At 36.9% G+C, this 15602-nt stretch overlaps 1 protein-coding gene across 6 annotated transcripts in view; it reads right to left on the minus strand.

Annotated features, from left to right (window-relative positions):
* Positions 1 to 15602, minus strand: part of LOC134656384 (casein kinase I) — a 44542-nt gene that overhangs the window by 24502 nt on the left and 4438 nt on the right. For 3 of the 6 annotated variants that reach the window (XM_063511900.1, XM_063511905.1, XM_063511901.1), the window contains exons 3-4: positions 14697 to 14753; positions 13261 to 13415 (exon numbers count right to left, since the gene is read on the minus strand). In XM_063511900.1, coding sequence (XP_063367970.1) covers positions 13261 to 13415; positions 14697 to 14753 — 212 coding nt within the window. The remainder of the gene's footprint in view (positions 1 to 13260; positions 13416 to 14696; positions 14754 to 15602) is intronic. The other 3 variants (XM_063511903.1, XM_063511902.1, XM_063511904.1) reach the window with 1 other exon arrangement.

Here is a 15602-nt window from a genome sequence, read left to right on the forward strand (position 1 = left end):
AAGCCGCAAAGACTAACCTAGTACCTACAGAAACAAGGTTAAATAATTTCTGAGAATTTGAACATGCAATCGGTTTCCGTAGTAAACAATAACAATAAGCCATGTCCTACTGTCCGTCTGTCCACTCGCGGCTAGATTTACTCGTATAGGGGCATCTTGCACCATTCACTAACCCGGAGTTAACCCGTAAAACCTGAAGTTACCATGGTTACCAGTACAATTTGACACTGGGTTAATGGTTTAAGGGAACCATCCCTTGCACCAGCAAGTGGCGCTAAGTGATTTAAGTGCTCATATGTAGTTACAAAGTTATTAGGTTTGCTGTATAAGGCAAGAGTCGTGTTTTCGCCGACAGGCTAATTAATTATTGGATCTACTGGAAAGCTGTCACATTTTTAATAGCGAAATGTTAGTTTTGTATGATTCAATAGACTACAAAAACAAATATAGGTAGGTCAGTGGGGACAAATAGAGACTATACCTTAACGAGACATATATAGTTTCTTACCTTTAGTATGGGGCCTATGCCTTAGAACGGTCGATTTAAATATTTAAAATGGCAGACTACAGCATTGCGCTTCAGGGTTTGCATAGAATAACTTATTCTTTACAACCTACCTATACATTTTCGATTTCTGGTCGCGTATCAATCTTTGAACTCAGTTTGTACCAGTTGTTGTTTGTAAATCAATATCTCTAAAGTTTTTGCCTAATTGATTTTGGATGGCTCAACCTGTATAACCGGTAAACAGAGCAGTACAGGGCTATAACCGCGAAAATCTAAGTTCGCAAATTACGGGCATCTTTCTCCGTCACTCTAATTACACCTTCATTGAAGTAAAAGAGAAAAATCCCCGCAATTTGAGAAATACGGTTTTCGCGGTAGGATCTCAGGACATTAGAACAGTGATTCGAGTTAATAACTTAGCTCTGCGACCGTCCTAAGTAGGCAATACACCGACGTAAGCCGTGATGACTTAGTTTTGTATTGCAACTGCTACGCGAGTCTACAGCTTATTAAAACAGAAGGTTCACTCTCTAACAAAGTTATAGGTAAACCAGAACTTCGGGAGTATTGTCAAGAGGGCGCTCGTTTTGAATTTTATATAGCAACAATTTGTATAGTGGGGACAATGGAAATTGGCAGATGATTTTTGTTTTATTCCGACAACTTTAATAAGTGCGAAGTTTGATGTTTGGATATTTCTTCGGTTTTTACGCTTAAATGGCTGACTCGATTTAGATAAACGCCGCCCTTCGCTAGCAATCCGTGATACCGATGCATTCGATACACCTAATACACAAATCAAATTATTACAAGACATCAACCAAATCGTGACGACCTGACTATAGTGACATTTGTCCATAAGTTTGAAACTTACTCGTCAATTCAGATGCTAATTTCGTTATGTTTTCTAATGGAAGAAATTTCTCTCCCGCACGTTTTTTTTTCAATAAATAACTATATACACTATTTACAACTTTTTTCTCTGTAAAATCTAAAACTTTCGGCATGATTATTGCAGTCTAATAATAATTCACACGAAACTAGACAAAGCAATGTTTACATTGTCAATATTGACAACTATCATAGAGGGTAGATGTTGTCTATTATTAAAATTGTTGCCATTGCTAGAAATTAGTACCAACAAATTTCCGTAACATGGCGCACCCTCAATAGATCCTGGTTCACCTATAGTTTGAATAGTGTTCGAGTGAGCTCGAGATTCGTAACAACTATATAGTTATGTGACGACCACAAATCACCTCCACTAACCTATTACTTAATAGCATATACCTAATATAAGATAACTATCTCGCTCACCACTCATTGGCGCGCGTTATAGGGGTGAGTTTGGTTTTTTTTATTTAAGTATAAAATGGTGAAGGATGCAACTCAGTAGTGCTGCTGACGACATACTTTTACAAATGAAAATTACACATGGCCGTATTTATCCAAATAATATATTCGAGTTGCATCTCTATATCTTAAATTAAACTTCAACAATCGAAGAAGAGATCTCAAAATTGCAGTTTTTGATGACACATTCGAAATCCCAGACTCGGCTCACATTGGCGATAGTAATTACACCCAAGCACGTGCGTAACTTAATGTTATTTTCAGTGACGCGCACTCTGATCCAATTCAGAGCACGCAGCCCCATAATCCGCGGCACCTGCCAAATGAAACCTTACTGCTTTGTAACTAGGCACATGTTCAAGTCACATTGAATTATTGACATCCTTTGTAATATTGTAAATGTGAAAGTTTGTGATGTTTTAGTCTTTCATTGAACAAGTGAACATATTTAGAAGGAGTGTTAAAGGTTCTTAATATAGTTATCAAATTTGATTTATCATGATAATTGTTTTACAATTATCGATATGATAAATTTTTAAGAGAATTCCCCGTTATAAATAAATACTAAGAAAAAAAATTGAAAATCTCAATATGACTATAGATAGACTATAGAGTGATAATAATAACTTTACGATAATTATCGCGATAATCAACAAGGAGTACAATTATCTTAAAAATCATGATAATCATGGCATGATAATTCCGAATCCTGTTTAGAAGCATTCCACCAACAGTCTGTACCTACCGCTTTCGATAGCAGTTATTTTAACACTTCTCTAAAATGCTAGGAACCCATTGGATGCAATGGAGAAAAATAAATTGAGCATCTTTTGAGACTATTTTGCTTACAGATTATCTCCAGCATTTTAGAAATATTTCCCTAACTCCTGAGGGATTTAAAATTGGGGTGAGTATGAGTAGTATAGCAGTAAGATTGACGAGTATTACGCGAAATGAGATAATTGAGTAATCAAATGGCAGACACATTGACATAGTTTTATATTAATAATGCTAAATAATTCTGAAAGAGCTACGATTTTGTATGATTCCATGTACATATGTATATTTTCTAAATCAAATTTCTATTACACCTTATGTGTATAATTGCATGAATTCTATAGTAATTTAAATTGTATTTTTTCCCTTATTTTCTCGTAATGCATGTTAATTATAAGATGTAATTATTTTTGAAAAGATGTGTCCCGCCGAGTTTGTTGCCGGTCCCATATTGGGATACCCTCCTCCAATTGAGGGGGGATTTAAATCTTCTCGGGGCAGAGGTGTAGGGTTGGAGCCGGTCTACCTAGCTTTATTTGACGTTCATAAGCGCATTGTAATTATGGCTACTTGAATAAACTATCTTTTATCTTATCTTATCTTAATTCGCGGTTTATATTCTTCCAAAGCAGACGAAAGATTTAATTGGGTTAATATTCGCTCAGATTGCTCTGTCCCATCTGGCATCGTAAAGTGGTGATTTACTTTTCTGATATTTTCTGGCAAAATTAGGCAACTAAAAGTATTGAGGCGTCTATAGACTTCGATTTATAATGGCTTGCCTATGGTAAGATACCTAATTTAAAACTTTATTCTACAATCTACAATTCTACATGCTCTTGAAGGGAAAATAAGTCTTAAGTGCATGGAATAACTATCATATCAAAAATTGGTGGACCAAAAAAATGGATGATGGGGATTTTGAAATGGTAACGCACGGGAATAAAACGCAGATGTGAGGATTTTGATTGAAATGATGATATTTTTTAATTTGTTAATTTAACTTTATTCGTCTTTATAAGCGTTGCAATTCAGCGAGGAAATGCTGCCAGTACCTTTGGTACTATGCCCCAGGGGCCCTCTTTAGATATAGATTTTTAGTTTTCCTTTTTTATGTAGTAGTTTTAGTTTTGTAGGTAGTTTTAATTTTATTTAGGTTATTTTATTGTTACTTTATGTTCTTTATAAATACCTACATAAAGAAATAGGTCTTTACCTAACAATCAATCTTTGAATTCGATCTTGGCCCAATTTCACATCGGACTCGAATTTTGGCACGTTGTACACAGTTCCGGTTAGAACCGACGACAAAGCAACATTGTGGCACAGTTAGCAGTTTGTTTTAACTCTTTAAGAGGAAAGTAGACGACCACTTCTCCATGTAACGTAGTCCCCATTTTCCTCCCAGATTATTGACATTATGGAAAAAACTTTTACTCTTCTTCCTCACATTGTCCTTAGACTAACTAAACTCAGATACACAAGGGTATACGTAACGTGACGTGGAAAATCGCGTGACTAAGCTGGACATGTCTGGCGACATCATACTACATGTTCTTCGAAACCGAAACCCGTCGCAGGATAGATCGTCGCGTTCATATTTCATACATAGTCTTGTTTACGAATTCATTTACTCTAAAAGACACTGCACCTACTTAATCTTTCTGGTTTGACCCATTGGTTGACTGGTAGAGAATGTCTTAAGGCATTAAGTCCGCCATTTGTACCTTTGTGTATTGTGCAATAAAGATTAAAATAAATAAATAAATGTGGTGCTGGCGGAGAATGCTCCGGATCTCATGGACTGAACGCCGTACAAATGCATTGTATTCTCGACGGACTTAACATTAGAACGAGGCTTTCAACTGTTTGCTCCCAACGTGAATGGTTTCTTCGGCCATCTGAGCAGGAGGAGCAGGTAAACTAATACATACATAGTGTGACTTTTAGACAATTTCTGGTAAATTTTGCGCTTGTCAATGTAAACAGTCAGACAAGTTTCATAGAAACTATTTTAGACAAGTCAATATCATTGCATCATTCATTAGGGCTGGCGAAGGCAAACTTAATTCCCGATTAACAAAGCTCCATCAACGTATCCGCTACAGAGGGTCTATTGCGAAAATCTTCGTTATATGCCTCTCTATCGCTCTTGAATATTCAAACGATGGAGGGAAGTAGACAAATGAACGAACGACAATAAAGTATAGTTCGCGGTAGACCCTCAGAATAACGTGATCTAAGGTCGGAACATTAACGATTTTTCACGGCTATTGGGAAATTAGGTGCCGCGGACTGATAAAGGTCAACTACGATTGTCTTGCCTTTTCTTTCATAAACTACTGTTAATGCTTTTTGTTGAATGGATAATCGTCTATCTTCGACTTAAAAGTAGGTTATTGGTAAACTACTAAAACATAACAATTGCTGAAAAAAAAACTTAAAATTTACTCTCACATTTCTTCCTTTCTATTTAAGAACCTTAGTGAGAAATATTTGTGACACAGAACAACAGTGTGCCGTGTGACACAAATATGTTAGTGTTGTGTTGACAATCATGAATCCAAAATACCTACTCCAATAAACACAGGTCTCAAAGTCGCCTTTGGAACAAATAACTTAAAACAAAATCATAAAAGGCAAGGGGCGTCGCGGGATAAAGCAAAGTTGTTGTTTTTTGTCACGAAAAAGGCTCAGCTTTTTAAGCGAGTTCAAGCTTTAAATCGACGCAAAAAAGGTCGAAACACTCGGAACACCTAGCTAAAAGTTAATTACTATTAAAACTTCTTGACAAATCACAATATCGACACCTGTTCCTGCGTGCTCGCCGAACGGAACCTTAGTTCTGCTAATGTCGACAAATTATAAAAATCCAGTTAGCAATTTCCGCTAGACGGAAACGTGATAGCTAATTAAAAGTTAGGGACATCGGCAGCGGAATATTTTGCCTGTTGAAAACAAGCGACGAATAATAATAAGGACTGAACAATTTCTGATTTCTGACAAACTTGCGTTTCTCTGGAATGAAGGCCTATTTTGTTTGTATGGCGCTTTAGCCTCTGCTTACGCTTGAACAAGGTGAAAAGGTATTGATAGATGGAGTTTTCAAAGCTACCTAATAAATATATCTGAGACTCGTTGAGAGGTGAGATTGAGACCTTTATTCCAAGCAATATTTGTCGTAAAGTGCGTCAGCACGCAGTTCGAAGGAGTTATTAGCAGTGTTTATTATTTCCTCATCTCTACTGAGAACTAAACGATGAAGCCTAAGTTAGGAACCAGTCTGTTCAATGACCGAAACAAATTTCCATTCACGATAGTTCATAACGCGTGGTGAGTTAATATGCACTCGATGAGTGTACTTCCTGGGTGATAATCTACACATGTAAAGTAGGTATATTTTGCAGCATGCAGGTGAAAATGCATTACGTTGCGAATACGTTACATACTTAAATATCGGCCAAAAGTATGCCGTGTAGGGTTATACACAACCTCTCAAATTATGCATGTAACTATAGGTATAACAAAACGAAGCAAACGATGAACTATACCGTGTGTACCCTGACTTTCGCAAGTATAGGTGAGTATTTTTTAAGGTACATATAAGCACGTTAATCGGTTGTACTTTTTCGGCGTGATTAATATTTACAGGTAGGTGATTAATATTTATAGGTCTACGGATCACGGTAAAAATGAGGCGGAATCCCAATGCTGAGTACGTAATGAACGAATGCGACCTATCAGATGTCTTAGTGATTCCACGAAAACCTATGCACTCCCATGATATGAAAATCATCAATTAAATACGAAGAGGCGCAAAAATAAATAAAAATGTTTACTGCACATTTCGCAGGGCATTTTCATTTTAACTTGTACTTTAAAGCGCGACTTAACTCGTGTTTCAGTAACTTCACCGTTACATTCCTGACAAAATGTATGGGATTTGACATTGACCGTCAGTTTTGTAACGATTGCTAACCGGCCGTTAAAGGTGCACAGTTAAGTGAAATGCCCTAATACGAAGTCTACTTGGCTTAAAAGTGGCCAGCTCACTAGCTTAACCCTCTTCGATGCAGACAAGCTATTCACAAATCATTTATGGTGTGCCTTGTATAATTTGGCCTCGAAGATTATGCTTAGTCGAAGGTCAGACGTGTATTGGTCTGCTACAACAAAGTGGACGGCAAGCGATGTGAATATAAACCCTGGCCTGAACGAATCAACTGAAACCATATGAGCATCCGATCTTAGGAAATCAGTAAGTACTCAGGACAGGACAAGTTTAAGCCGCCGGCGAAACTTAGGTTTTCACTTTTCGAGCTCGAAAAGTTTGTCGAGTCTAGCTTATACTCATAAAGTCGAAATCTTTTTTCTGACCTCGGACCAGATCCTCAGACCTCGGAGAGAAAGACCTCATCGCGTTAGTCAGGCAAGAGCTGCACGATTTAGATTGAATCGGAAAATAGTATGCCATAAATGTAGGTATAAATACTAGTGTCGGTGGCAACCGTTTGCAAACGTAACGGTAGTTTGTTAACATTGGATGGAAATTAGTTTATGGAATGGCAGCCATATTTAACGTTAATTATATCGTAGAAATTCCGTGCTGCAACCAACTCTCAGTCAAGTGTAATCTTTAAGGAAACACCATTTTAATTAGTTTCTTATTTCAACTACAGAACAGAAGAGCAAGCTAATAAAATCATTTACGAAGCCGCGAAAGACTTTGAAATAACTTTCTTACGTCATGAAGTGAATCCTCAAATTTAGCCTGTGGAATTTACAGAACAAGTGCTTTAGGACGGCATGGCAACCGATTAAACTACACAAATTGTAGCAGATTTTGGAAGTTTCCTTTTATCCCCATATCATTTCTATATGTATATAGAGGTGAATGGGAAGTAGATTAGTTCCCACTGAGCTTGGAATCAATCGGGATTAGTTCCCACTGAGTTTGCAGCGTGTTTAGTTAAATATCGTAGAATGTTTAGTGGAATCTAAAAGTAGACATCAAAATGTTACGTCACTTTTATGCGGCAAACAGCATTAGGTCGGTGTAAAGTTACCATCTACTCGACGCGGCTCGGTTAGGCGGTTATCACACTGATGCGCCTATATGATAACCACCTAATTGGGGCTCTACACAAGAGCAAAGTAACCAATACTTTTAATTGTTTTACCGTTACAATATGACTTTGACGCTTTCATTTTTATGGTTCCGTATACAAAGGGTAAAAGCGGGACCCTATTACTAAGACTCTAAGACTCCTCTGTCCGTCTATCTGTCGGTCTGTCTGTCTGTCACCAGGCTGTATCTCATGAATCGTGATAGCTAGACGGTTGAAATTTTTACAGATCATCATGTATTTCTGTTGCCGCTATAACAAATACTAAAAAGTACGGAACCCTCGGTGGGCGAGTCCGACTCGCACTTGTCCGGTTTTTTATACAGAGAAAAGGCTAAGAGGCTAGGCTAGACGTAAAAAAATGTTTGAACTTTGAAAACGCAGCACAAGCCCGACTGCTCGGTAGTAGAAATAATGTATTCTGCACACGTCTGTCAGCACCTTTAAAGTCTTTTTTTTTTATTCAGTAGACTAAAATGACATTTCATAATATGAACATAAAATAACATTTCATAATATGAAATTTCATTTTAGTCTACCGAATAAAAAAATAGACTTTAGGTAAGTAGATACAGATACTTCCCAACAATCCGAACACACAAAGGGAGCAATAATCTTTATGTTCCTGGGCTGACTCCAACAATTCGGCAGGCATAATTAAACGAAATAAACACCAAATTACTCAGTTGTAAGGATTGTTTGTTTATTTTAGAATTATGACTTGTAACTAGCTAATAACTTTTATTTTAAGTCTTATTTCAAGCCGTAACGTGGTTCAATGCTACATTCAAATTCATTGTTTTACCGAACACGCGCCTCGGGCGAGTAAACCAATATAACGAAATCTCAGATAACGCATAATTTGAGCCTTTGGTATTAAATTGCTTAATTTAACAATTTAAATTTAAGCGTTAAAAATTGATAGCGGCCAAGTTGGTGATGTCACTCGATAGACATAAAACCCAACATCAGTTGTAGTCGTAGAGGATACAATACAACCAAACGGAGTAGCCATTAACAGGCGTTCCCCTCTGTAGAAAATAGGTGGCCAATGGTCATACACAATGTATGGACTGACGTTTATCTGACATGGCTATTTTTACGTTACGCATACATTTGACGTGCCCCTCCCCCGCAAAAATCGGACTGTTTTGTACAGAAAGTTACAGACAAGGCGTCTCCGTTTGGTTATATCCCCTAAGGTTGTGGTTAAACTCACGAGTTCAATGTATCGTTGTTAACTTTAGGTAAAAAACAATATAGTCAATATTAGTCATAGTATTTTTTTTAAACATAAATTTTAATGAGTATGTAATCTTAGTCGATTTGGTCGTACACTATCCATTTTTACACACATAGTAAAATATCTTATCAGAATTGTTGTGGTTCTTCATACACTATGTATGTTTTATATGTCAACCTAATGCGTTTATATTGTAACTAGCGACCCGCCCCGGCTTCGCACGGGTTAACAAATTATACATAAACCTTCCTCTTGAATCACTCTATCTATTAAAAAAACCGCATCAAAATCCGTTGCGTAATTTTAAAGATCTATGCATACATAGGGACAGACAGACAGCGGGAAGCGATTTTGTTTTATACTATGTAGTGATAAATAAAGACCATATAATTATAATCCAACCTAATAAATACGACCAAATATAATAATTATCTTAAGGTACAAAATAAAGTATGTATAAGCAAGTATTAAAAGTATTAAAACAGAATGTGTTGCGAAATGTAAACAAACACTGGAATAACAAATTATGGAAACGTCACATTTCAATTAGAAAGTATGGAGCGTGTGAAGGCAGAAGAATTAGTGCAACAAATTGTATTCAAACAAGGTTTTAAAGAAACAAAACCAGTCAAGTGCGAGTCGATTTTGTGATAATATGTAGAATAAAATGTTACGATAATTTTAGTATACTTGGTCAATCAGATCTTGTCAGTAGAAAAATGCGGCAAATTTGAAAAATGTAGGCGCAAAGGGATATCGTCCCATAGAAAATTTGAATTTCGCGTCTTTTTTACTGACAAGATTTGCTTGACCAGCTATAGTTGGGTGTTATATTATTTGGCATTGATGTGACCTAGGACTTACATGGCTTGTGAATATTGTAAGGAATCTTTCTAATTGATTTTAGCTAGGTTCAGGGCACGCTTAATGAGCTTAACTAAAACAATTGACAGGTCAGGTGAGGTATGACATTTTAATGTCAATCGAGGGCACATTTATTAGATTAAGATTGTCACCTTTAAAAAGTGTTGATTTATGTATGTATGTGTGTATGTATATACTTTATTGCACATGGAAATAAAAACTCGAGAAACATAGTTACAGAGTAAATTAAATACAACAAAGGCGAACTTATCCCTGTATGGGATCTCTTCCAGTTAACCTTTGAGGAAACGCATAAAACAAAACAGAAGTAACGATTAATGACAAACAAAAACAATAGTGTACAATCACTAAAATTAATGAAATGCAAGTTTTGATTTATTACAGTATTTTAATATTATGAGGTGCTTTATTGCTCTTATTTCGTCCCGTCAGGGAGGAGACTGTACTTAATTAAATTTTAATGTTTCATATTAGATCGTCCTATTCATCAAGGTTACCAAGAAGCCCTAAAGTCAAAAAATGCCCTTGCGTTTTTTTTATCAGATTCCGTGGCCACATACTCTTCTTCATAGGACCAGTTTGATGGTATTACAACTATCACAGCATTCAATTATCGACGGAATGAGACATACACAGAGACAAGTTAAATTTATAAAATATTGTAACAATAAGATGCGTTCTTATTTATATCGTAAAATCATTCAGACCTTTTCTTCCGTTAATGTTTAAGTAAACCGCTGAACGCAGGTAGGCATTTAAATTAGAATCGTCTGACGAAGATGACTCATCGGCGGTCCGACCGGCATTTACATCGACAACGTATAACGACGACGGTTAGCTGTTGATATTCAATACGAGTGATCGAAGGCGCTCATAATACTAGGAAGGTATCTGGACCATTCTGGTTATCACTGTATGGCGCGCGCAAAAATTATAGCTAATTTAAGTTTCAGTAAAAATTTTAAGATCTTATTGTTACCAACGTCATATAGGTTTACATTGAAGCTCTTTTTATGATTAGTTTTCTTTTGTACAAATAAAATAGATTAAGATTTATAGACGAAAATAATGCTCGTATGAGATTTCAGGCCGATAAAGAGTTACGAGTAGGGTTTGAGATCCGGATATCCGGATATCCGAAATATCCGGATATCCGTCAAATCTAAGATCCGGATCCAACGTCTCATAGGATCCGGATATTTCGGATCTCACGGATCCGTTAAATATTGCATTGGTCGCGTTATTGGTACGCGATAACGTCATAAAATAAATACAAATATTGCTTAAACTAAACAGTAGTAACAGTAGCAGTCTTAAAACGAGCTACCTGCATGCCTCCTGACTGGAATAAGGGTAAATATTTGTATGTTTTAAAGTAATTGTTATCAGGTTTTCGCTCAGTCGCCTTTGAGTCGTCTACCTGGAACATCATTAGTGCTTGTGCGTGTTGTTATCAGTGACTTTTTTGTGTTATCGTGTCGGTTCCCAGTCTTCTGTTAACATAAATAACATGTGCTTGATGTGCTGCTAACTGAGTATCTAATATTGATATGTTTTTCTCGTTATTAAGAAGCTGTAGCCCAAATTTCTTAATTTCCCGAAACGTTTGTAGTAATTTTACATTATTTTGTAGTAATTAACTGGATTTATATATACCTAGGGTTTGCACGACGGATCTAAAATGTATGGGAAGATCCGCGGATCCGGATCCAGATCCGGATAATTTAATACATTTCGGATCCGGATTGCAAACCCTATATATAACTATAATGGAAGATTGTTGTAATGGGGACTGAATAAATGAGTTAGATACTTTTCCTAAGCCATTTTTCTCAGTCGAACTACTGAAGGTATAGCTATTTTAACAAGGTAAAGGAAGTACGTTTTTTAATAGAATAAATTATATCACACCACACCGGTATAAAATAATAAAAGTACATAAATGTAACTTTTTCTCCATTTTCTATTTTGTGAGCTTATAATGGCAAATTTAAGTAAAAACGCCGAAGTTAAAGCGGTGTTTTTAGGCACCTTTAGAATTAATTCTTCTGAGCGGATATATAGAAATAAATTTGCTTTAATTACTTCATTTTTGGCGTTTTCGGTTACAAATCGACTACGGCCTCCTAAAAAAATGCATAATATTATTAATAGGAATACCTAATTAAGACTACACTGAATATCTTATTATACTTATTTATATCGTTTTGAGATAATAATAATAATTATTAATAATTGTCATTAACTAAAATATGAACATTTTACATTTTACTAGCTGTTCCTTGTATGTAAGTTGTAAATTTCGTCACCTTTCTTGATACAGATCCGTATTATCCGAATTATCCGGATATCCGGATCCGTCAATTTTAATATCCGAAATATCCGGATCCGAAAAATTGACGGATCTTGCAAACCCTAGTTACGAGACAATAATTATTATCTGCACTTCACTGACCATTGGTGTCACCAATGTGGTGGTGTTGTGGTGTGTGATAGCCTTCACATAAAAGATAAACAAATCTAATCTCTTTGCAAAATTATTTACAAATATTCAGTTATTAGTCGCCGATGCCAATGTGCATGGGAATGGGATGAATGGGATCACATTGGAATGAAAATAAAGTATAAAACAGCGTAATAGAGGAACATCTGGCATTCAATCACTAGAAATATCGTTATTTAGTTGTAGGTATCATTAATGTACAGTTGCCACCTGCGCGCGAACGAGCAGTTTGCGGTTAAGTGGCCAATGCACTTATGTTATGACTCATTCCGACCGAAACCTAGATCTCATTTCGCGTTTTTACAAGGAAACTATGTTATTGTGCGCATAAGGACCAACTCGCAGGTGTATCTAGCCACTGAAAACTCAGTCATCGTATCATCCCTATTGGATGCAGTGGACCTGCAAAAAGAGCACCACAAATATAGGTAATCCAAGTGCTCCCACCGCCGCAAAAGCTTAGATCCTGGACTGGTTTCAATCATGTATGACAGCTAGCAAGACACATAGTTTGCAAACTGAGACCGGATTAGGTGAACGAAGTAGTACCTAGGGCAACTGCGGCATTATTAACCTTGGATTGAACGTCTTCACTCATAAAGCGTATCTAAGCCTTAGCCTCTATCTAAGCCTCAGGGTTATGGGCAACTGACCCAGCCAGAGCTCCCCGAAGTTCCCGATCTCCTTGCCGACGCGAAGTTGGGCCCGACCATCAACTCGCCCGACGACAAGGTGACGGAGTGCCGCGACGGATGTATGGCGCTGCACCTACGCTACCCTTGGCTTGGCTTACCACGTAAAAGTTGGAAGCTACATCTTTGGCCTCGCCACCACTGATCTTAGCCTGGGTTAAGAAGCCACTCACCCAGTCGGAGTTCCCCGAAGTTCCCGCACCCGATCTTCTTGCCGACGCGGAAGTTGGGCCCGACCATCAACACGCCCGACGACGAGGTGACGGAGTGCCGCGACGGATGCATCGCGCTGCTGCCCACGCCGCGCCCGCCCACCGCGCCGGTAGCGCTGCAACGTAAAATGCTTTAACACTGTGAATTAAGGTGTTAGGTTGCATGGCAACTCTCATGCAAGGGCTGGATTCCTTGATCCAAGATACCCAATGCCGGCTGTATACACTCGTCGAGACCCCAAGACAGGCCGAGAACGAATGCTGCTCCCTTCTCGTCTCCCTCTTCTCCGATTCGCTCGGAGCGTTGCTGAGACACTCGGCGAGAGGCTCTTGACGACTGTGTACAGCCTCCATAAGAGAATGGCATAATACATAACATTTAGCTGCCAAACTAAACATTGGTTTTGTTAGACAGTAGGACTTCTGTACAAAGTAGTAACCGTTTTCTTTTTCATACCACAAATCCAGCCTGTGGTGACTTGTGTGACATATGAGTTACTTAGCTAATAGTCCTACATTTAAAAGCAATAAAAATAGCAGCCATATTATGGCCTTGTTTATTCTATCGCGCATGATAAATATGCAATAATACATCATAGGTATGTCAGTATGTCATGTTGTCACACCGTGTCATGCGCGTTAAATGCGACCATAATACACCCGCTGGTGCATGCATTTTATGTTACATATAACGCATATAAGATTATGCATACATTTAAAACATTGAACATAATACAACATTGATCAAAAATATGAAACTCAAAATTAGTGTTAAATCAAAATGAAACAGAACATAGAACAAAGCTCAAATATTATTTATAAACCATATATATGCGAAATCAAAACATGCAAAATATCAATGAAGAATAAACCTCAACTTGGCCTTTAGCAGACCTCGTCTCATTGCAAGGTTTATTTTACAAATGGATAGTTAACATTATCAATGGCAATTCATTTTAATAAATAATGAACAATTTGTTAGATAACATGCTAGGGATTCATAGATGTAAAAAGTGCCGGATTAACCAATAAGCAAAGTAAGCACTCAGGGCACCATGTCTAAGGGGCACCAAAATCTGAGGAATCAATCAAATTTGATGGATGAGTCTAGGAAAAAGGGGACACCAAGGTACAGAAATGTCCCTTTATTCATAAAACTTAGCAACCTATTACAACCCTCTGTTAAATTTTGTCTCTTTCTAACAAATAGGTAAGTCAAAATGACAGATAGGGACAAATAATTATATCAATGGTTTGTAAGATTTGACAAATATTTATGAATAAGTTTATTAATATTTTTTAATCCGGCACTGGAAGTAGAGGCTTGTCTTTCACCTCAGACTTTGTTTTTAATGTGTATTGCCATGAAATGGGGTCCAAGGGTGTAACACGCTTACCCAAAAGAAGATTGTTCACTATTTATTGTTGAAGAGTCACAACTAGTCTCGCAGTTCCTAATAGAGATAGAATGTAGTATAATATAAGCATGAGGATTTTAAATATAATATATATGTACATACATGTCATAAATAATAGAGTTGATTTTAAGATACATACAAGGAAAATCTAAAAATTCTGTTTGATTACATTGTTTCGGTTAAAATAGCTTTAATATCCTGACAGAAATAAAATTGTTGAAAGGGATTAATAGAAAAACTAAACTTATTAAATTCTGTAAATAAAAATAAACAAGGTGCAAAAATCGTGAAAGATAAAATCAGTGTTAAGGTAGGCACTAACTTCGCACACTCCTTGATTTCAAATAATTAACAAATGTTTTGGCCATAGAATTGGAGCAAAAACTTCACACTAAACTAAAAAAAAGGCAAACAATCACATAACAAATAAACTTACAAGTGAATCATAATTAATCTAAAAGAAGGATAATTTTACTGACACCATGGGCAACAGAGAAGTAATGGATGAAAAAGACATGCGATATCAATATGAACCAACAATACCCGGAAAGTTATACCTACAGTGGAGTTGCTTTATGATACAACCAAATTGTGGTACAGTCAGCAGCAGAAGTTGCTAAGCGGGCGAGGTGTTCAAAATGACCTTGACACACTCTTATTCTCTTAACAATAAAGTCACATCAAGATCATTTTGAACACCTAGTCCGCTTTGCAATTTCTGCTGTGGACTGTACAGAATGAGGAGTCAAACTACAAAGGTGGTATCTTGTTTTGATTATGGGAGGAATGTCATTTTATAATATGTTATTTTATAATGTGACAATAAGTCAATATGATAACTTGTGAAGTGAGATACAATTCTTGGGTTTGATGCTCTCCTTTAAT

This window comes from Cydia amplana, chromosome 18 (assembly GCF_948474715.1).
Source record: "Cydia amplana chromosome 18, ilCydAmpl1.1, whole genome shotgun sequence".
Lineage (NCBI taxonomy): Eukaryota > Metazoa > Arthropoda > Insecta > Lepidoptera > Tortricidae > Cydia > Cydia amplana.